The 22,567-nt window shown below is 39.4% G+C and overlaps 1 protein-coding gene across 48 annotated transcripts in view; it reads right to left on the bottom strand.

Annotated features, from left to right (window-relative positions):
* UBAP2L (ubiquitin associated protein 2 like) overlaps positions 1-22,567 on the bottom strand; it is a 40,583-nt gene that overhangs the window by 15,990 nt on the left and 2,026 nt on the right. For 15 of the 48 annotated variants that reach the window (XM_072732424.1, XM_025997146.2, XM_072732412.1 and 12 more), the window contains exons 2-12: positions 20,251-20,380; positions 19,047-19,124; positions 18,372-18,482; positions 13,839-14,007; positions 13,343-13,438; positions 12,893-12,938; positions 12,298-12,410; positions 7,819-7,871; positions 6,128-6,213; positions 3,692-3,863; positions 133-331 (exon numbers count right to left, since the gene is read on the bottom strand). In XM_072732424.1, the coding sequence (XP_072588525.1) occupies positions 133-331; positions 3,692-3,863; positions 6,128-6,213; positions 7,819-7,871; positions 12,298-12,410; positions 12,893-12,938; positions 13,343-13,438; positions 13,839-14,007; positions 18,372-18,482; positions 19,047-19,124; positions 20,251-20,340 (1,213 nt within the window). In that variant the 5' untranslated portion in view covers positions 20,341-20,380. Of the gene's footprint in view, positions 1-132; positions 332-3,691; positions 3,864-6,127; positions 6,214-7,818; positions 7,872-9,758; positions 9,834-12,297; positions 12,411-12,892; positions 12,939-13,342; positions 13,439-13,805; positions 14,008-18,371; positions 18,483-19,046; positions 19,125-20,250; positions 20,381-22,567 lie in introns of all 48 variants that reach the window. The other 33 variants (XM_072732383.1, XM_072732396.1, XM_072732386.1 and 30 more) reach the window with 3 other exon arrangements.

Below are 22,567 nucleotides of genomic sequence, written 5' to 3'. Positions count from 1 at the left end.
TTAGCCAGCTGGCAACCCTTCCCCTAACTTCAGGACACGTTTTTCCACCCAACCCCACCCCTGACTTTCACCAGCTCCTGGCATTAATGCTCCAATGCTTAAAGAATTCAAGTCACTTTCCATCCTTCTCACCGTACTGCACCAGCGAAGGGGATTGGGAGGCAGAGCCCATGTCCCAAGAGGAGGTGGTGGTGGTTCCAGACTGAGAATGTTGTGCCGCCAACTGGGCCAGGGCCTGAGCAGTCTTGAACTGCTCCAAGAACTGGGAGCCCGTGGTACTGCCACCTTTGGCTTCACCGACATCACCAAATCCTTTCCCTAACATGCTCACCTGTAAATCAACAGAGAAGATAAATATCTACAGCAAGCAAAGCCCTTTAGGGCACAATCTCTGCAGCCAGACTGCCTCCTTTCAAATCCTGGCTATGTAATCGTGGAAAAGTTATTTATAATTTTTCTGTACCTCATTTTCCTTACCTGAAAATAGTATTGCATTAAGTTGGAGGAGGATCAAACAGATTATGTACATAAAGCATTTAATACATGCATGGCACATAATAAGCACTCAAAAAGATGAGAACCATTAAAAGTTACACTATCACTTCCTCCCCAGGGATAAAGATCTAATGACTAGAAGAAATTTTTTTCCCTTTTAAAGTTTTAAATCAACCAGTATGTAATTATTAAATTAATATGAAAGCTAACATCAAATTTCACTTTAGTCAAGAAGGTCATTCCCCCCTCCACTAAATAGCTGCAAAGTAAGAAGAACTGACAGGAGTCTCACCTCAATGCTGCTAGTAACTAGCACAGAAGCAAAGAGAAGAAGCCAAGGGCCTATCAAAACTTCTGCACTAGACAATCAAATAATGACTCAGTATGATTTGTTTTGTCTGTGTGGATCCAAGTTCTATAGAGTGATCATGATCACGAATAACAAAGCAAAATTTACTCAATGCTTTGGGGAGATTTTCCCCACTCCCTATTGCCAGGTAAGACTAGCCTCCTCCAGAAGATGAAGGCCCTGACTACTCCAAAACACCTTCAGGGAGATTTAAAATCTAGTTTTCCTTAGGGTCTTACTCAACCATTTCATCCTCATCAACACTAAGCAGTGTTTTGTTTTATTTTGAAGATTTACTTATTTTTAGAGAGAGAGAGAGAAAGCACAAGTGGGGGAAGGGAGGGCGACAGAATCCCAGGCAGACTCCCCACTGAGCACAGAGCCTGGTGCAGGGCTCAATCCCTCAACCTCAAGATCACAATCTGAGCCAAAACCAAGAGGGATACTTAGCTGACTGAGCCACCCAGGTGCCCCTGAGCAGAGCTTTCTTATACAAAACCAATGGGTCCAATCCAAAGTAAGTCATTTTTCCCATTTCAGTCTACATCACAAGATTATAAAAACAAACACCAAAAGTCAAGTTAAAAGCATGGGATTGTGACAGAGAGATGATCTCACATAGCAATGATTATCAAATAGTCTGCAAGTGCAAAGCTTTACATTAAAGACATAGCACAGGAGGGCAGCCCCGGTGGCTCAGCGGTTTAGCGCCGCCTGCAGCCCAGGGTGTGATCCTGGAGACCTGGGATCGAGTCCCATGTCAGGCTTCCTGCACAGAGCCTGCTTCTCCCTCTGCCTGTCTCTGCCTCTCTCTCTCTCTCTCTCTCTCTCTATCTCGAAAGAAAAGAAAACAAAAGAAAAGAAAGAAAAAAGAAAAGAAAAGAAGAGAAGAGACGAGACGAGACAAGACATAGCATGGGACACCTGCGTGGTGCAGCAGTTTAGCACCTTTGACCCCAGGGAGTGAATCCAGGGTTCCAGGATCGAGTCCCACATCAGGCTCCCCGCATGGAGCCTGCTTCTCCCTCTGCTTTTGTCTTTGCCTCTGTCTCTCTCCCTCTCTCTCTGTCTCTCATGAATAAAAGTCTTTAAAAAAAAGAGATAGCACATTAGATAATGTCCATGTATCATCCATGATAATGGGGAACGCCTGTATTATTTACATCTATTATGTTTTAAGGGAAATTAATCCTCTAACATTAAAAATAAATAGCACACTGATTAATACAACTAATAGAATACGACGTTATTTTTATTTACTTTAACCTCATGTGACATATTAAACAGAATGTTAGAAAAAAAATAATAATAAAAAAAATAAACAGAATGTTAGGATAAATGAAATATGCTGACATTAATTTCGATATCAGAGTTTGAATTTGGTTGTAAATCTTCACAATCCCAGACATTATAAAGCCAATTAAAAGAAATACAGAGCACTTCACCTTTTCCTGCCATATATATCTCAAGAATTGACAGTTACTTCCTTATCTTCATGAACCCATCTTATGATTTTTGTCTTTTTTTTAATCCTAATGTTCCACTCCCTGTCCCTTCTTTCCCTTTTCTCACCTGTCACCTTTCATATATGACAGAGTATCAATTACCAAATTACTATTAACACACACAAAATTTTAAAACAGTAGTTAAAAACTGACAGTTCTGGATCAGAGGCTAGCTCAGCTGTTTCCTATTTAAAATAATAACTATAATCCTACTACTAGAAAAATAAAACTATATGCACACACATGGTCTCTTACCTCTTACAACTACAGTATACCTCCACCAAAAAATAAACAGACAGGAAGGGAAAAGCAAAGAGAAAAAAAGAAAAAGCGATTCTTCTTAGGATTTGCTATTAAAAAAAGAAATTGGTACCTCCCCCCCAAAAAAGGTCTTTCCCCAAATGATCCTTATTTACTGCAAATAAAGTTTCCTTTAAGTGACAAAAAAAAAAAAAAAAAAGTCCTTGCATCATCTTAGTTCAGCTTAAATGATTTTTTTTTAAGATTTTATTTATTTATTCATGAGAGACAGAGAGAGAGAGAGAGAGAGGCAGAGACACAGGCAGAGGGAGAAGCAGGCTCCCTGCAAGGAGCCCAATGTGGGACTCAATCCCAGATCCCGGATTTGGGATCACGCCCTGAGCCAAAGGCAGATGCTCCACCGCTGAGCCACCCAGGCATCCCTAGCTTAAATTATTTTTTTGCTATAGTTAACGACCTTGAATGATTTAGCTGAATCAATGAGTCATATGGCCATAAGTATTCTATGTATTAATAAACAGTATCACTGTTGCTCTCAGTTGTAGAGCCCTTATCCATGATCTTATTCCATCTTTCTACAGCTCTATAAGGCACGCAAAGCAAGTGACCTGGTCCTTGCTTATAGAAAAAAGGAGTAACAGATAGTAAGTAGAAACATTCAGGAAAACATCAAGTTTTTGGAAGTCTAGTCCAAAAATGTCTGGTTTAAACCAATTTATGGTAATTCTGCTCTATGAAGAAATAGGGAAGTGCTACAACCTTCCATCAAAGTTTAAGATTAAAAAAAGATAAAATTTTATGTCATTTTTTTTCTTCTTTAAGAGCAAATAATGTTCAGCACAGTGAGCATTCAGTAAGTGATGCTGACTCATTTTTAGAAGACTTAGTCCATCCAAAACTAAGTCCTTCTCTGGTGGTACCCTTATTATTCAACTCTTTATTTCTACACCTAAGGTTGCTTAAGGCACAAAAGGGGATGCTTTACCCCACCCCAAATCTGTGTCACCAGAAGGCAGTACTGCATGTATGTGCTGGAGTTGACAGGAAAGTGTGGTTAAAAGACACCATGTTTCTTACTTACCATACTGTGATGAGAAAATGTGTTTCCAGAAGCAGGCTGTGTTATGGCACTCTGCTTCGAATTACTGAACACAAGAGGCTGGGCAAGAGAAGGAGCCTGAGATGGATCCAGATTAGATGAATCATTCTCCACTGAAGATGGTGTCTTCCCCAATAGAACAGCAAGGTCAATTCTAGTGGAGGGATGCAATATCTTGATAACAATGGAACATTCTATAGCATTCCCCAACTTCCAACTCAAATTATGGTTAGGTCAAAATAAAGTCACACATCAAAAACACAAAGACCTGAAATGCTTAATTTGCCAAAATAATTGATATATAAGAGCCATACATGATCTAGCTGTATTCCAGTGGTGTTGTCAACCATAATAATGTTAAATGTTTCAATTTAGTGAAATCAATTTAATAGAATAGCAAATGTTAGTTTGAACATAGTAGCGTGATATTGGGCCAAAATTTACAAGTTTTTAGCCAATTATTTTAATACTGAATACTTGTCATTACCAATACCTAATACATAAAAACATACACCAGAACACTGGCATCTTTTTCAAGCATCTTTGGAATTACCCCCCTTAATTTTTATAAAATTTCCAAAGTTGGGCAGCCCAGGTGGCTCAACAGTTTAGCGCTCTCTTCATTCAGCCCAGGGCCTGATCCTGGAGACCCAGAATCGAGTCCCGCGTCGGGCTCCCTGTGTGGAGCCTGCTTCCCCCCTGCCTGTGTCTCTGCCTCTCTCTGTCTCTCATGAATAAATAAATAAAATCTTAAAAAAAAAAAAAGTTTCCAAAGTTAGTTGTGGTATAATAAAAACATATAGCTTGACTTTGCCTCTAGTTCTTGGCACAGAGCTTCTAAAACCCTTAAAATTTCCTGAGTGTGTTTTGTTATTTTTATTAGAGAAAGTGAATCTTAAGCAGACTCCATGCCCAGGATGGAGCCCTACATGGGGCTCCATCTCATGACTCTAAGAGATCATGACCTGATCCAAAATCAAGAGTTGAATGCTTAATTGACTGAGCAACCCCAGGTGTCCCATAATGAGCCTTTTTTTTTTTTTTTTGAAAACTTTATTTATTTATTCCTAAGAGACTCAGAAAGAGGTAGAGACACAGGCAGAAGGAGAAGCAGGCTCCTTGCAGGGAGCCCAATGCAGGACTCGATCCCAGAACCCCAGGACTATGCCGTGAGCCAAAAGCAGATGCTCAACCACTGAGCCACCCAGGCATCCCAATGAGCCTCTTTCAACCAAAGTATATAATAATGAGGTTACTCAGAGTGAGAGGCCCCCCGACATAGCTTCAGGAAGGGGGATGCCACCAGAAACACCAGGAAAGGGATTAGAAGATTAGAACTTTCAGCCCTGGCACACCCTATCCACTTTTACTGTTGGAAGGGAGCTGGAAACTGCCTTCAACAGCCAACGGCTTAATCAATCAGGCCAATCTAAGTAATGAAACTTCAAGGCTTTGTACCCCATGCCATGCCCTGCCGCATCCAAGTCTTATATTTGGCACTGGTTATAATAAACCAGCTATGGCAAGCAAACTCTTCCTTAAGTTCTGTGAGTCATTTTAGCTGATTACTGAACCTAAGAAGGAGGCTATGAGAATCCCCAAATCTGTAGTCAGCCAGGCAGAAATGTGTGGATAGCCTGAGCTCAAGTTGCAGCTGACCTCGAAAGCAAGGGCAGTCTTATGGAATAAAGGTGTCAACTAGGGTCTGTGCTAACTCTGGATACTGTCAGAATTGAACTGAATTACTGAACATCTGGTTGGTGTCAAAGAATTGAAGAATTGGTTTCAGAAAAACAATACACCTCACTTCTGGGGACGATGTCCCTAATATCCTATTTCTAGTGCAATCTAGGACCTTCTGAGTCTAGACCTATCATACCTATCATACCCACATCTAGAAATAATCCAAGAGGCTTTCCAGGGATAAAAATATTCCTGGTAGGTATATTTCCCTCTCCTGACCCTAAGACCTAGGGTTCAAGTTCAAAAAAGTTCATTAGCCAGATCCTAAGGTAGAACTGATCAATTTACTCAGTAGACTCAGTGGACAAAGATTTTAATTATAAAGCCTGAGAAGCTACTGAACAGTTCTGCAAACTCAAATAAATGAAAATATTTCCATGTTTAACTTTACCTTACTACCAGAAAAGTTACATTATGCTTAAGTTTTAATTCAGATCGACCTATGTAATTAAACAGGCTATTATGAAGAGAATCATCTTTAAAATTATAATATATGGACTTCTACTCAGTAAATCTACTATAAACCTATCAATCAACTGGAGAGGAACCTAGTAGGCTTGGGTACCATTACTACCAGCACCATGGGAGCTTATAAAAGGCCCACTGCTACTCCTCCTTGCAGCTCTCTCACCAGGTCCTCCTGGGAAAAGACGCTGAACTTTACCACACACTTGCCTCTGACCAGCAGTGATTGTCACATTCTCCGCAGGCAGAGGTACTGAAGACACATTAGAGGCAGTGAAGATCTTGGTCTCAGAAAGCTGGAAAACAGAGAGATTAGTCACTCCTGGTGTTAGGTGGGCTCCAGTCAGAAACTTGGCATAGGTAAGTGGAATTTAATACCAAGGTAAAGGAAAAACCCTCAGAAAAGAGAACCACCTACCCAGAGGAACCCTACATGGATTGACTTGCATGCCCCTTCTAGACAGGTTCAATGATTTTATCGAGAGGGTAAAATCAAGAAACCTAATAAAATATAGTGGAGTCACAGGATACGCACATTCAACTTATGAGAAGCTGAGTACACACGCCACAGAAATAGAGAAACCTTATTATACTTTCTCATCAGAGTTCCCAACTCCCACCGCTACCCAAACCAAACTTTAATCTTCCACTGCTCCTTTCAAAGAAAGGTTACAGCCAAGACAAAGACAGAAATAAAATAATTTAATTAACTCCTAGCTTTTGAGCAGTAAGAACCCAAGTGCTGGTGAATTAAGGTCTTTATAGGGATAATTTCAACAATATGCAATTTTTGCCTTAATATTAACTTTATTATACCTACTCTTTGCATTGTAAAACCCTAAAACTCGATAAGCAATTGTTAAGGAAAAACTCATCCTACTATGTAAAACTTGTTTTGGTTTTGTTTTCACTTTCTGATTAAAATCTCTTCTCTAAAAAACAGGGAATCCATTCCTCCAAATATACCGTTCTCTGAAAATTGCTTAAACAGACAAGCCAAATCATAGAAAGTATTCACAAGGCAATCTAGCTCAGTTAGAACCGAAAAGAATCACCCTCTGATGCTGATGCATCTGAAATTTTAAAAACTCAGATCTCACAAATCAAAAGTTTGACATATCACCCTCTCACTGTATGAGCTGTCTTGCCTGAATAGATACAAATATATGAAAGTAGACTGAAAATGTTAAGTTAATCCATGATCACTGAAAACTAGAATTCATAACAAAAGCTTGACTGTGACCAAGAATCAGCAGAATTCTTTTGCTCAGGTTCTACTCCAGAGAATTCATGGAGCTTGTTTATGTGTCATCTTTGTACCACCCATGTATGAGGCTTCCAAGTTGAGTCAAGCTGGAAGACAGCCAGTTCTATATATTCATCTCAATTACAAAGTTGGGCTTCAAGTGAATAAAAGGGTTCCAGAACCAACCAAATTGTAAACTTGAGGACATGATACCATATATTTCATTTTGCACCCACCTCTAAGCCAATTACAGGACCATACTTCAGTGCCTGAATGTAAACCAAATAACGGAACTAACTCCAAAGGAGTCATGTGCCACCAGCAGCTATTACTCAGTGCACTACCTGCCTGACTCCATTTCTGGTGCCCTACCCAACCACCATCTCTTCCTGGGATAAATCCGACAATCAGATATTGGACTTACACAGGTGCACTTGCCCTTTCCATAGTCTGGTTCCACAGAGTCCTGTTCATGCCCAGTCTCCTTCATATAACATATGTGAAATGTTCTGGCTCAGAACACTATTTTGGATGTAAAAGTTTTGGGTCAGAATCTCAAGGGTGATTTTAAGGGGTAGAAACATACCCATTTTCTATCCCTAAACACCACTTAAGGATAGAAGGCACTAGTGAGGAATGACCTGGGAATACCTACATCTTCATTCCAATCTTCAGTTCCCCACTCCTCTGTTGCAGTCCTCCACGCACCTGGCAATAAAGAGAAAACAATGACGTACTTTAAGTGCCAATACAAAGCATGTGCAAAAAACACTAATGTATCAACATTTTGGCAGCCTAAAGTGTAACCAGATTTTAGTAATCAGAAGGGATTCCTAGGCTCTAAGGAGAGAAAAAGACTAGAGAGTGATACCTCAGAACACCAGGGTTTTAATAAGATTATGATTTCACACTTACTTTCAGGTTTTGTTAGTTTTAACAGCAAAGATAGTGGGGGTTTGGGGGGGGGGACCACAGACCCAATGCTCCAGGCAATCTCTTACATCCTTCAGCCCTCTGACTTAGTGGTCAGTTCAAGTGAAATGGCAGCAGCCAATGTAAACCAGAACATAAACTACACCTACTCATCTGGTATAAGACAACACAGTGGGCAGTCTGGAGAGAGAATAGCAGTGATGAGGAATACAAATGGCTGCCACGTGATTGTGAAACAGCAGTGAAAGTGGACAGGCTTCCAAACTAAGGGCAGGGACAAACATCTGCTATAGGAGCTCACTTTAAAAATGCATACTCAGCAGCAGTCAAATTTATAGATCTTTTAAGTCTAACCACAGAAACTCTCACAGGTCTGCTCCAGAAGACACTGGACAAAACTGAAGAAACAAATGTGTCTGTTAGTTATCCTAATCCTAATCCTACAGAACATGGCATCTATCTGCTAAGGGCACTGTGCAGACAATGCAGGTGTACACCCTCCTCATGGTGGTAACAATGAAGTCAGGAGAGTTTCTAGAGAAAAGGTCCATCAGCAATCAAACCACCTTAAACACTCCTATTGTTTTGCTTCGTGTATACATGTATCCTCAGAAAGGGAAACTGTTTTGAGAGCCAGGATTCTTCCCTTAACCAAAAGACCAGAGTAAGAAATAACAACCTGCCTATATAAAAGGACAAGAATATTTCTCATTTTCTTCTCTAGAATAGTACACACCGATTAACTTTAAAGCCTTCTTTCCAAATGAAGAAACTTTGTTCTAAGAATGAAAGTCTGGCATTCAGATATTTCACTGTCTCTGAAGAGAAATATTCATCTACAAAGCCCACAGAAATTCTTCTAGGGGTGCCCGGCTGACTCCATCAGTAGAACATGCAATTCTTGATCTTGGGGTCATGTGTTTAAGCTCCATGTTGGGTGTGGAGATTACTTCATAATATAATCTTTAAAAAAAAGTTAAATTCTTCTAAACGTTTGATAATGAAATAACTCTATTTCCTAGAAAAAAAGATGTTCATTATAATGCCTCTCCCAGGCCATTATAACTGGTCCACGGAAATTCCAAACCACTTAAAGATGGCAACCTTCTCCAAACCAAACTAAAGTTCAATCTCAGGTCAGACAAGTTATAAAGCACATTCTTCTCTCTCTCTGGTGACACTCTTCTTCCTCTGCATTGACATCCATCCTGCTCTAGATAAATGGAGCCCAAGATCTGTCCATATACATAATCCTGGAGTTCAAAGTGACCTGGGAAGTTACCTCCTACTGACAGACCTTCTCAAGGCAGAAATGTTTTCCTGCACTCTGGCGACTGCATCTGGGATGGAAAGGAAGAACGCAGATGCCTACTTGATCCCATACAGAATGCACAGTCGTAGCCAAGAAGGCTGTACTGAGGAGGCACGAAGGAATAGACAGAGCACAAAGGGTCTGAATGACAAAGGTTTCCATTCTGTCAGCAGACAATACTCAATGTAAATGTTAAATATTCGTTAATAGACAAAATTTTTTAAGGAAAAAAAGCACAGAATATGAGAAAGGCAGAAAAGGAAAAAAAAGCAGGATGACAGAAAAATGACATATCCACAGATATTTCAATTCATAAAAATCTGTAAAAATATCCGGGGCAGTTTAGGCACCTGGATGTATCATACCAGGAGCAGTCTCAAATTTTCGGGGATAATTTGACCCCTCAACCCCAATGAAATCAAGTCCTGAAACAAAAAAAGAAAAAAAGAAAAAACAACCAGTGAAATTTTGCTTATGAATGAGAACATTTTCCCCAAAAACATAATTCCCATTGTACCTGTGGATATTTTAAGGGTAGGTTTGAAATTCTTTTTAAGTAAAATAGGGAATTTGAAGTATGCTATCATGAAAACAGAGAGATCATGCAGGAAGGTCAGTTCAAACTGTAAAATGAACTGAAATGCATTTTACAATTCTTTCACATTAACAAGTTGATAGTACCATCACATAGTTTTTCATTCAGCCACAAGTCAGATTTCTGATTCTAACCTCCCAAATCTGCCATTCTCTACTCAAAAGACATAAATACACACCTCATAATTCCTAGTTTTCCAAACTACATCTTTGCTGAAAACAGCTAAGGCTTGCAATCTTGCAACTCCATGCCTAATTTTCTAGCCACAACTGAAAACAAACCCCTTAACACCTATTATTTTTTCTACCAATGATAAAAAATCAAATGCCCAAGAACTAGAACTCAAAAACAGTAAGTTTTGTATTCAGACTGCTACATTGCTACCACTGCCTCTATAAAACCATCAAAAGATGAATGAAGTGCAACTATGTGCCTCCAAAAAGTAAAAAAGATATTTCATAGCCAACTGGTCTATGTCATAAAAAGATAACCATCTTGTCAATAACTCAACTTCAGCCTCCACCAATAGGAAAATTGTATTCAAAATGAATTTCTAAGATAGTGTGATAAACAAAAAGCTAGTAACATTTAGAACCTGAGGTATAATATAACATTTTGTGGGCAGTAGATGAACTGCTTGTGCCAAAGGCTATCCTAAAGACAGAGACAAAGATCAATGATATTTGAAAAGGGGCAAGGCAAATAAATGGGTAAGGAGTCAAAGAACCTAACTCACACTCTACTATTAACTCATTTCCCCCTTTACAGGAGAAAAAGGTCTCAAGCTCTCCATGTGCTGGCTCAGGCATAAGGAAGTTGGTGATATCATAATAATAATTTCCCCCTTTACAGGAGAAAAAGGTCTCATGTGCTGGCTCAAGCATAAGAAAGTTGGTGATCCCATAATAAAATACTCTGGAGGGCAGCCCAGATGGCTCAGGGGTTTAGTGCTAGTGTCGGCCCAGGGTGTGATCCTGGAGACCTGGGATCGAGTCCCGTGTCGGGACTGCTTCTCCCTCTGCCTGTGTCTCTGCCTCTCTCTCTGTGTGTCTCTCATGAATAAACAGATTAAAAAAAATCTTTTTATAAATACATACATACATACATACATACATACATACTCTGGAGCCTAGAGACTGTTCTTATTTAAAAGGGTAAAAGTGGGCAGCCCTGGTGGCTCAGGGGTTTAGTGCTAGTGTCGGCCCAGGGTGTGATCCTGGGGACCTGGGATCGAATCCCACATCGGGCTCCCTGCATGGAGCCTGCTTCTCCCTATGCCTGTGTCTCTGCCCCTCTCTCTCTGTGTCTCTCATGAAGAAATAAATAAAATCTTAAAAAAATAAAATAAAATAAATAAAAGGGTAAAAGTAGGGACACCTGGGTTACTCAGCAGTTGAGCACCTGCCTTCGGCTCAGGGTGTGATCCCAGGATTCAGGATCAAGTCCCACATCGGGCTCCTTATGAGGAGTCTGCTTCTCTCTCTGCCTATGTCTCTGCCTCTCTCTCTCTCTCTCTTTCATGAATAAATAAATTAAAAAATAATAATAAAAAAAAGGTTAAAGTATCTTTTATTCCAAAACACATCTTGCTGTATCCCACAAGTCTAAAATATCCTTAAATATATACATCCTACCCAGATACACTAAAATTAGCTAACAACAAAAAATCTTATTAAAAAAAAAAATTTTTTTTTAAATCTTATTCAAACCCCCTAGTATCCTTTGATGTTCAGAAGACCATCCAATAAATAAATAGAGCTAGAAAATTACAATTTCCTTTTTTCCTAGATATGGAAATTTTTCCAAAAATGAAGGGAAAAAAGGTATTATCTCAGTGCCAAAAAATAAACAATCAGTGAGCTTTGATTCTGGGCAATGTTCACCTCTACAAGTTTCAGAAGGCAGAGCTAGACACCCTAACAGAAACCCTAGGAATCATACCTGGACCTAATGGCAGCCACACTGGGAGATAGATAGAGCATGGGCTTTGAGTCCAGCAATTCTGAGTTCAAATACTAGCAAATTTCACTCACAACCACCCTTTCAGTCTGTCATCTGGAGAGGACGATCAGTGTCAATCTCACAGAACAGTGATGAAGACCAGCTGAAATAGCGTTATGAAGTGCCTACAGGCACACAGTCAGGGAAGAGAAGAGACAGTATTTCAATGGCCATCTCTATCTCCCCTATCTCTGCACCCAAAAACTATTCCTCTACTTGTAAATGTGACCACAACCTCAAAGTAATTATTTCCTTAGGTTTTTAGAGACAGGAAACAATAAACAGTCACTCACTCGTCCCATCATCTGGTTCGAAGTGGCCAGTGTTGTTCCACGTATTCCCGCTATTATTGCCATAGTTATCATCAGTATTGGCCGGCTCTGCATAATCAGCTGGGTTAAAGGTTCTGGGGGTGGAGGAAAAAAAGCTTAAAAGAGTCTCTGACCTCTAAGCAGCACCAGCAAATATTAACTCAGCGAGGAGGGCCACAAGAATCCTTTTTCCTAGTACAGATCAACCACAGCCCCATTCTACAATCCTGTACATGTCTCCTTTCCTCACTTACCTAACTTCTATGGTATAATCTCAATTTAAATCTTGACCTATTTTGGATTAGGACATCAATAATCATAATAAAATCCACACGGAATATTGGAAGACAGCAGTTATATGCATTCAAATGAAGCTATGAGAAGTAATGACCCAGGTGGTAAACATTTATCTGTAAGCCCTAAGTCTACATACCTATCTGATTAAATGATCTAGAAAGCTTTCTAATCACATTTTGGTTATTCTCAGGATACCAAGATATCAGCCACTCTAGAATATTATAGTGATGCATAGGGGAAAAATAGTTAAAAAGTCTGGCATCAAATCAATGAAACCTACCCCATTCCTTGAGCAGAAAACCTTCCTCCTCGTCTACCAGAGCCACCTAACAACAAAAAAAAGAGAAAGAAATGTTTTAGAAATTAATATAAAACTACCTTGCCAACTAAGGTAACTCTGGAATAGTAAGTGGTTGATATTATTAAATATTTTTTCTATCACCCTGTAGTATAGTCAATATACTACAGTAGTACACTCATTACTATTGACAGATTGTTCCTTTGCTGACCAAACTGCTGAGTCCTTAAGCAAATACTTTAACATCAACAATAAAGACTAAAGAAAATGACACCTACCTTCTTTTCCACTTCCCACTCCACAATCTCTGTAATTTGCATAACAGCTCAACAATTAAGGTCATGAGATGCCATGTAAATTTGCTGCTTTTCAAATAAAGTAAACCCATATAGAACTAGCAAGAATAACCCTGCCCCCCAAGAAATCGATCACCTCTGCCTCGGCCACGTCCTCTTCTGCCTCTTTCTGTGCCTCTTCCAGAAGGCCCTCCACTCTTGGTGCCATCTAATCCATTTTCCTGACCCCGAACTGAAATTAAAAACACAGATAGCCAGAGCAGAGTCAACAGAATTTATGTAAATATGTAAGTAGCACGTACAGATTGTGTGGGGAGACAAAAACAAGGAAAAGAAAATGAGCTGGAAAGATGGGACATGATGGTTACTAGGGGAAGGTCATGAACCACAACAGAGAGGTCTAAGTCAGACAATTTTACAAATGACTGCAGGGTAATTTCATGCCAAACTGGTAGCTGTAGCCAGAAAATGTTACATATAAGAGATACCCAGGTCCCAGAACAAATGGAGGCAAGAAAAAAATAAAAAGAATGATAAAAATGGTGACTACGTCCAGCCTAGCAAAGCCCTGACATCCCTGATGTCCAGACATTACTGACCCACAGCTGGTTTTGATAAAGCCCTATGCATACACTCTCGTCCACGGCTGGCACCTCTCCCCCGTCTTGGTGGCCCACCACGTCGCCGACTATAGTCTCTGTCACGATCTCGATTTTCTTTGCCTTCCTCGTTGGATTCCGTTTGGCCACCATCCTTCTGTCCTGAGACTCCCTTCTTCTTCCCGACCATCTCCCACGAATGCTAAAGAAGAGCAGAGCAATGACATCGAATCAATATGGATTGCTATTGGGAAACCACAGGTAAAAGCTGGGAAAACTGTTAACCATTCCTCTCTCATTATCCAAATCTAAAACATTTCTACTAATTTATATCTATTTAAATGGAGGATACAATCTCAAAACAAATTCTATCACTGCAAAACTAAAATCCTTTTTTATACAGGAGGCACTTATAGCTGGATTGCAGGGATCACTTCCAAAGGTATGGTCAAGATCATCCAGTGTAGTCACTAGGCAAATTAGTCAAAGAACCTAGTTACTGGTCCTTATCTTTCAAGTGTGTTTCCTGGGCTGAAAAAATTAACTCCCTTTGGATTCAGTGACACTCAATTTTTTATAGTCTTATTCATGTCAAAGCAGAAAAGAAAACTAAAAGTTTCTAAAGGTTGGGGCACGTGGGTGGCTTAGTGGTTGAGTGTCTGCCTTTGGCTCAGGTCGTGATCCTGGGGTCCTAAGATCAAGTCCCCATTAGGCTCCCTGCAGGGGGAGCCTACTTCTCCCCCTGTATATGTCTCTGCCTCTCTGTCTCTCATGAACAAATAAAATCTTTAAAAGAAGAATAAAATAACTTAAAAATTAAAGTTTCTAAAGGTTAACTTTGAATTCAGAATGAATGAACAGCATAGGCATTCTCTAATCAAGCAATCAGAATTTAGGAGAATAACTACACCTACTCCTCACTACATCACCCCCAACCCCACTCCCTGACATGCACACCAACTTCCTTTGCTAAAAGACCAGGTAGCAGTCAAGAAGGCACAGCCCTGGCCCTGAGACATGGACTATAGGAAGCCCTCCATTCCAGGTTTTACACACTGTATTCTACTTATACTTCCTAACTTGATATAGTCCAATTAAACTTTCCCCAAAGCAGAATAATCTATGATTCTTTCCAGACTGCAGGAGGGAAAATTTGTGATAAGGAAAATAAGCTAATCTGTCTTGCAAAAACCTCATTCCTCAAGAAATGAGTTTTATAAATTTGAAATTTTAAAAATACACCCCTTCATTCACACTATCTTTGCAGAAAATATGTACAAACCAAAATTTCCAAACACCAAAACTACCAGATCTTTACTAGCCTAGTAACCATCTTACTCAAGGACCTAGTGCTCAGCAACAGCTATAATATCTAATAACTTTCAAGAATATGGACCAAGTATAATATGAAATGACTTAATTTTTCCAGGGTTGACAATATTGTGGTCATATAGAAGAGTATCCTCCTTTAAGGGAACCATGCTGCAGAGTATTTTATGACGTCTATAACTTTCTTCCAAATAATTCCAAGTGTCCATCAACGGATGAATAAAATACGGCATATACATATATTAGAATATTGTTCAAAAAAAAAAAAAAGAATATTGTTCAGCCTTAAAAAGAAGTGAAATTCTGTCACATGGCCACAATATGAATATCTAAAAACACCATGCCAAATAAGACATAAAAAAGCAAATACTGTATGATTCCACTTACATGAGATACCTAGCATAGGCAAATTCATAGAAACAGAAAATAGAAGAGGTTACCAGGAGCTGGCAATATGCGGACAGGGGGTTATTAACAGATACAGTATTTAGGAAATGAAAAAGTCCTGCAAATGCATAATGCTAATGGTTGTACAACATCATCAGTGTACTTAATGCCACTAAATTATACACTTAAAAATGGTTAAAATGATCAATTTTAAATATATTTTACTATAATTTATTTACTTAAAGATTTTATTTATTCATGAGAGACAGAGAGGGAGGGAGGGGGAAGCAGACTCCACACAGGGAGCCCAACGTGGGACTTGATCCCCAGTCTCCAGGATCAGGCCCTGGGCCAAGGCGGTGCTATACTGCTGAGCCACCTGGGCTGCCCTATTTCACCATAATTTTAAAAGTTTTTAAGTTAAAAACTCAGCTTAAAATTATAGCAAAATCATATTCACATATTCTGAAGAATCTATAATAGTTCACTAATAATTTTTAAAAAGATTAAGTATCCATCCAGGACTTGGCAGCTCCTTGTTGCCTACCCTTCCAGTCTAAGCTCATTCCACACTACAACTGGTGGGTCATTTTATGCTCACAGTAGCTTCGATTCATAAGTTATAGTATCCCTATTATAACTAAATCTGCATCAGGAACCCTGGAAACTAGACTCAAAACAGCTAGCTCTCAGAGTTTTCAGCTAGTCTGTCTGGCAAGTTTCAGAAACTTCTCACCTTTTTCCTTCTCTATGGTATGTATCAGCTGCTGGCACTACCCAGGTTTATAAGGAAAAGGAATTACTATGATCTTCCCAAAGGTGCTGCCAGTTTTCTGATATGATCTCATCCACCAACATCCAACTTCCCTTGGCAGTTGATATTACTCCCCACTGGTTTCACTAGTGGCTGTTTTATTCATGCCACAAGCCTACATTCTCCAGTTTATTTTCCTTTCTGATACTATAGAAAGTTAGATTTGCAGCATTAGACAGAAGATGCTAGAAAGTGAAACAAAACGTTGACTTACGCAAAGAAAAAGAAAGGAAGAAAGGAAGGGGGAGGGATGGAGGGAAGAAAGAAATCCAGACTTTTTTTTTTAAAGAAGTTGTTCTTTTTTTTTTTTTAAGATTTTATTTATTTATTCATGAGAGACACAAGGAGAGAGAGAGAAACAGACACAGGCAGAGGGAGAAGCAGGCTCCACACAGGAAGCCTGACATGGGACTCAATCCCAGGTCTCCAGGATCACGCCCTGGGCTGGAAGGCAGATGCTTAATTGCTGAGCCACCCAGGAGTCCCTGAAATCCAGACTTTTAAAAGCCAGGACTAGTCCCACTCTTCCCCTAACCCAAAAATCTGCAGTAAACTCACAATGAGCCAAAGGCACTATTATCTGATTATCCAGACAGTAATTTTCAAACAAGATCAGTAATGTAAAATCAAAAACCACATTTTTTTAAAAAGTAAACTCTACACCCAACATGGAGCTTGAACACAAAACCCTGAGATCAAGAGCCCCATACTCCCGAGCCAGTCAGGTTCCCCTAAGACCACATTTCTGAAGAGAAAAATCCACAAATTTAAATTCAATGATTAAAAAAAGTCTCCCACTGGGGCAGCTGGATGGCTCAGTGGTTGAGCATCTGCCTTTGGCTCAGGTTGTGATCCCGGGGTCCTAAGATCGAGTCCTGTATCGGGTTCCCCCTAACGAGCCTGCTTCTCCTTTTGCCAGTCTCTGCCCCTCTCTCTGTGTCTCTCATGAATAAGTAAAAAAAGAAAAAAAAAAGTTTCCCACTATTATTTCCTATTGTCTCAAGGAATCTGACAAACCTCCAATATTTAGCTAATGTGATGCTGTGATACCAGTAAGCTGATCTCTCAAAGGGTAAAACTCTGGTTATCTATCCCAACCAAAGATCCCCAGTGTATGACCAAGTAAATGAAAATTACTTTAAAATGATACATTGCTTGTTAAAACAATAAAGTTCTCTGCTAAGCACTACAGGAACATTCCAAAGGTTAGTAAAGCAGAACCTCTGTTCTTAAGGGACTTAACAATTTGGGACAATGATAAGCACAAAAATATAAGGATCTCATTAAGTGGAAAAGAGAAGAGGTGAAACTTTAGGGTAAGAGATGTCATCTTAAGGAAAAAAAAAAAAAGATATCCCGTCATCTCTAGGGATGGTCAACAGGCTGTTCTCTCTACTACCTCAACAGATATTAAGTTCAAACAATGAAAATGTATTGTATTTTTTTTAATATTTTATTTATTTACTCATGATAGTCACACACACACACACACAGAGAGAGAGAGAGGGAGAGGCAGAGACATAGGCAGAGGAAGAAGCAGGCCCCATACAGGGAGCCTGATGTGGGATTCGATCCCGGGCCTCCAGGATCGCGCCCTGGGCCAAAGGCAGGTGTTAAACCGCTGCGCCACCCAGGGATCCCTGAAAATGTATTGTAAAAGGTGACACTGATGGGAATATCTTGAAATGAGAATCTGCTAGTTTCTATGACTTTGTTCAACACAATAAAACAGGTGAGCAGAATGTTCTATGATTAGTAACTAAGGCTAATATATAGCATCTCCAATTTAGGCCAACTCAGTCTGGAAAACAGTCACTAGCCTGGAATGAATAATTTAGTCTAAGCTAATTAAGGGAGATGGATTTTATGTTTTCTTCTACTTATTCTATATAAATTTTAAGTATCTGCAACCCACAGCTCCATTTGGAGAATAAAGTACTCTCCTTTAAGTTGAGTTACTCCACTTGCTATTTTTAGAATATTCTGAGCTTCTCAGCCAAGGACCCACTTTCTAGAACACTCTATTAACACTCTACCGTATCTGGGTTTCCTTCCAGTAGAACATTGATGGCTCTGTTGACATCTCCATTGCAGTCATGCAAAGCAATGACACATTCATCTTGGTTCTTGCCGGTGATATCAATCAACTGAAAGAAAAAGATCAGCAACCATTATAAACAAGTTTGCGCTTCTCACAAAAGAAAACCAGGTGAACAAGAGAAAAGGGAGAAGACACCAGCTGAGTCTGAAAGAACCTCAGGCTTAAAAAACCAAAATATGCATAATTTTGGTATGCTAGTTCAATAAGCAAAATATGAACAACTGTGATTAGGGATGGGGTCAAAAGTACTTATAAAACAAAGAGTAAAATATCTGATAGAGAATCAAATCCAGAGGCACACAGGCTTCAGCATACTGTGAATTTCTACAATTCCTAGATGGCACAACTGCTCAAAATTGCTATAAAAATGGCATCAACAAAGTCACCCAATAAATAAGTTAAAATTAAGATAAAACCTTTTCGAATAAGGTAGCTGTCCAAAGGCGGACAGTAAATCAAACAAAAGCACTTACAGGCTTAATACATTTCAGGTCATAATTCTTTCAATATCTACAGTACAAAATACCCTGGTAGCCACCTATGACATTTAACTATGTTTTAATCCTGAGGTCTTTCCCCATCGCTTAGAGCAAATTAGCAATACACTCACTTGTTTCACCTTTTCCTCAAAGTCAGCATCATTATGGTCTGAAATCATCTGTGCAAGTCGAATTTGTTCCGCAGTAGCCTAGGAATTAAGTTCAAGAAAGCATGATCAAGAGACAAGAGTTTAGAGAAATAAGAGGGACCTATGTAGTCAATAACCCACCCCACCTCCCTGCCCAATTTCCTTCTCCTTGTTACAAATGACCAAGTAACAAAATGCTAACACCAGTTAAGATATCTAAATTGGAATGCCTAAATGGCTCAGCGGTTGAGCATCTGCCTTTGACTCAGGGTGTGATCCTGGGGGTCCCATTATTGAGTCCCACATCAGGCTTCCTGCATGGAGCCTGCTTCTCCCTCTGCCTAGGTCTCTGCCTCTCTCTCTCTCTGTCTCTCATGAATAAATAAACAAAATCTAAAAAAATAAAATAAAATAAGATGCCTAAATTTGCAAAATGACAAAGAACTGAACACTGAAGCTGTCACTATTCTGCTCTATAATCCTTAAAAAAACAGGAAGCTTTTCACCAAAGTTCACAGTTAAAGAAGCTACCATTTTGGGATCACAGTACCTCTTTGAAACATTTATACCTCAAATCATCCATTTTTTATTTACAAAGTCACGTGTAAACCCTATTCCCATTCTTGCAAGAACCAATGCTACCCTCTTGTCTCTAGGCCTGAGAATAACATAAGATTTCGTCCTGGGGAAATGCTACCTTAGATATTCAAAGCACAGGACCCGGGGATCCCTGGGTGGCTCAGCGGTTTAGCGCCTGCCTTTGGCCCAGGGCGTGATCCTGGAGTCCCGGGATCGAGTCCCACGTCAGGCTCCCGGCATGGAGCCTGCTTCTCCCTCCTCCTGTGTCTCTGCCTCTTTCTCTCTCTCTCTATCATAAATAAATAAATAAATAAACAAATAAATAAACAAACAAATCTTTTAAAAAAGGTTTAAAAAAAAACAAAAACAAAGCACAGGACCCATTCTTTCCAAGTCTCATAATGCAGTATTGAACAACAAAAAGCAAGCACATTGCATCATAGCATATCAACAATCATCAGGTTCTAAGTAAAATGAAGCAAGGACTAGAAATCAAGAATAAAAAACCCAAACCAACAATCCAAAGCAAAGAATGATGCTGCACTGAATGGAAACCAACATCAACCAGCAGTGCTACCAACAGATCCATACCCCTTGGGTTCTTTACCTGCGGCCGCTGCTTGTGCTGCATCTGGTTTTGGTTTTGAGGTTGTTCCCAGTTTCCCCGGGCTCGGTTAGTGCCCACCGACGTCATCATTTACAGTATATACAAATAACAGTATTTACAAGGTAGAATACTGAAAGATTAAAAAAAAACAATTTAGAGGTTAAATATGGGCAAAATGTATTTTCATCGTCTTTCATCAGCATCTTTGCCATTTTCATTTCTTTAAAGGAAAAAAAAAACAAAAGGATTCATCTGTTGAGACATATTTAGTTGATAAATTCCTTAAGGAACAATGGCTGTTAATCCATTTTTGTAAAATAAGAAATATAAAAAGCATGTGTCAAGTGACAGTTTTTGTTTTTGTTTTTAAGTTACGGGCATGCTTTGGTTCCTAGTCCCCTATACACAGGCTTAGCGAAGTTTTGCTATCTTAATAGCAAGCAAAATGATGTTAAGAATCAAAAGCCTTCTACACAAAAATATCTAAAGTCCCTTTGACAAGAGAAAAGACAATCAGCAAAACCTGGAAAATAAAAGCCTTCCAGGAAGGGGATTAGTCTATACTCCAAATAAAAATAACTTAAAAATATTGTACTCAAGTCTACCTATGAAAAGTCCTATCTTCCTTACAACCAGTTTATATAAATTGCATGTGACCCCCATCACTTGGGAAAGGACAAGCTCAAGTTTAGTCTTTCTCCCTCAAGTTGTATCTCTCATCATGCAGTGGGAGCTTGTATAACCTTCAACAAGGCAAGTATTGGCCCCAGTGACTTTGCTCAGAATCTCAGTTCCCTAGATAATTCCAACAGTTTTTGCAGCTACTTCTGTTGACCTCCTACTCCACAGTTCCCAGGCACCAGAAATGCAAATACCCTTTCCCACTCACCTTAATATACAGATCTGTCCCAAACCAAAAGCATCTAGTACAAAGTTTTATTTGGAAGAAAGGACTTCTAGGATTATCATTTTAAACTTGAGACACTATTGCCAGCAATAGTACTTTGTTGAGTCTTTAGAGAGACAGAGAGCATATAGAGCCTTTCCCAAAACGAGAATGGTTTTCATTATTAACAGTTCTAGCAAACTAGGATTCTCCTGAACTTAAGTTCCCTTCATTCATACTTTGCTTTAACGCAACCTCAGCTGTTGCATTTAGTAAACAAAGAAAATATTCATGATATGATGGAATGTTCAAAATATGCCATTACTGTGTTGTTTTATTCACTCTCAAAGAGGGTAAGTTTGTATTTTGTGCTCTACTTATAATTTTTTCATTAATAAAAACTTTATATGGGGTAATGCTAAGCTGCCCAAAGACAATGCTGAATTTGAGGAAGAGGCAGGTTGAGCCTCTAAAGAAAGACAGAAGGATTAATTATTAGGGAAGTGAATTTCACCAGTTTTTCAGGTTACAAAGAAAGCTGACTTCTCTGTGGATATATTCTTCACCAAGTTGAATCAATTTGTTTTTTAATACAATCAATAAGAATTAAGAGTTTTTCAGTCTCTATCATCAGAATTTTTTATTTTTTCTCGGATTTACTCATTTATTCATTAGAGACACGGAGAGACAGAGGCAGAGACATAGGCAGAGGGAGAAGCAGGCTCCATGCAGGGAGTCCGATGTGGACTCGATCCCGGGACTCCAGGATCACACCCTGAGCCGAAGGCAGATGCTTAGCCGCTGAGCCACCCAGGAGTCCCTATCATCAGAATTTCTGAGGAAATCTCAAAGCTAATTCTTTAACTACTGTCTCTTCTCCCTACACACATGCACATGTGCACACAAAGGCCTGTACATATTTCCAACTAGTACAGGATTATTTGCTACACAGTAGTCCATTTTCCCAGACTGGCATTATAGCCAAGTTTCATCACTCACAAAAGAACAAGTGTTCTTTAACCAGTACCCCTGGATTCAAATCAAAGAGAAAAATTAAAACGGACGAAAACTATTATACTTACTAATTGGCTCTAAAATGAAGTTTCTAATGCAAATAATAAACGCTTTTGTAACTTAGAAACTGACTGCTTTCTACTTCACATGTGGTTTCAACCTACAACTGTAATACTATAAACTGCATGACTAACAATACAGATAACTGCGTATACTATAACAGTGTAAATATATATTAAAAAGTCCTCTTGAAAGCCACTTAATTACCGAAGGGGGGGGACCCACCACTCCTGATCACTCCGGCTGATAACTTCCATCTCTCTCTTACAGGTGCTTTGAGATGTGTGACTAAGAAAATTTTACCGCCTAGGTAGTAACACCACTGAAGGACGGGTCAAACAAAACTAAGTGATTTGG

This window comes from Vulpes vulpes, chromosome 13 (genome assembly GCF_048418805.1).
Source record: "Vulpes vulpes isolate BD-2025 chromosome 13, VulVul3, whole genome shotgun sequence".
NCBI classification, from domain to species: domain Eukaryota; kingdom Metazoa; phylum Chordata; class Mammalia; order Carnivora; family Canidae; genus Vulpes; species Vulpes vulpes.
This window is presented reverse-complemented; position numbering and strand designations above follow the sequence as displayed.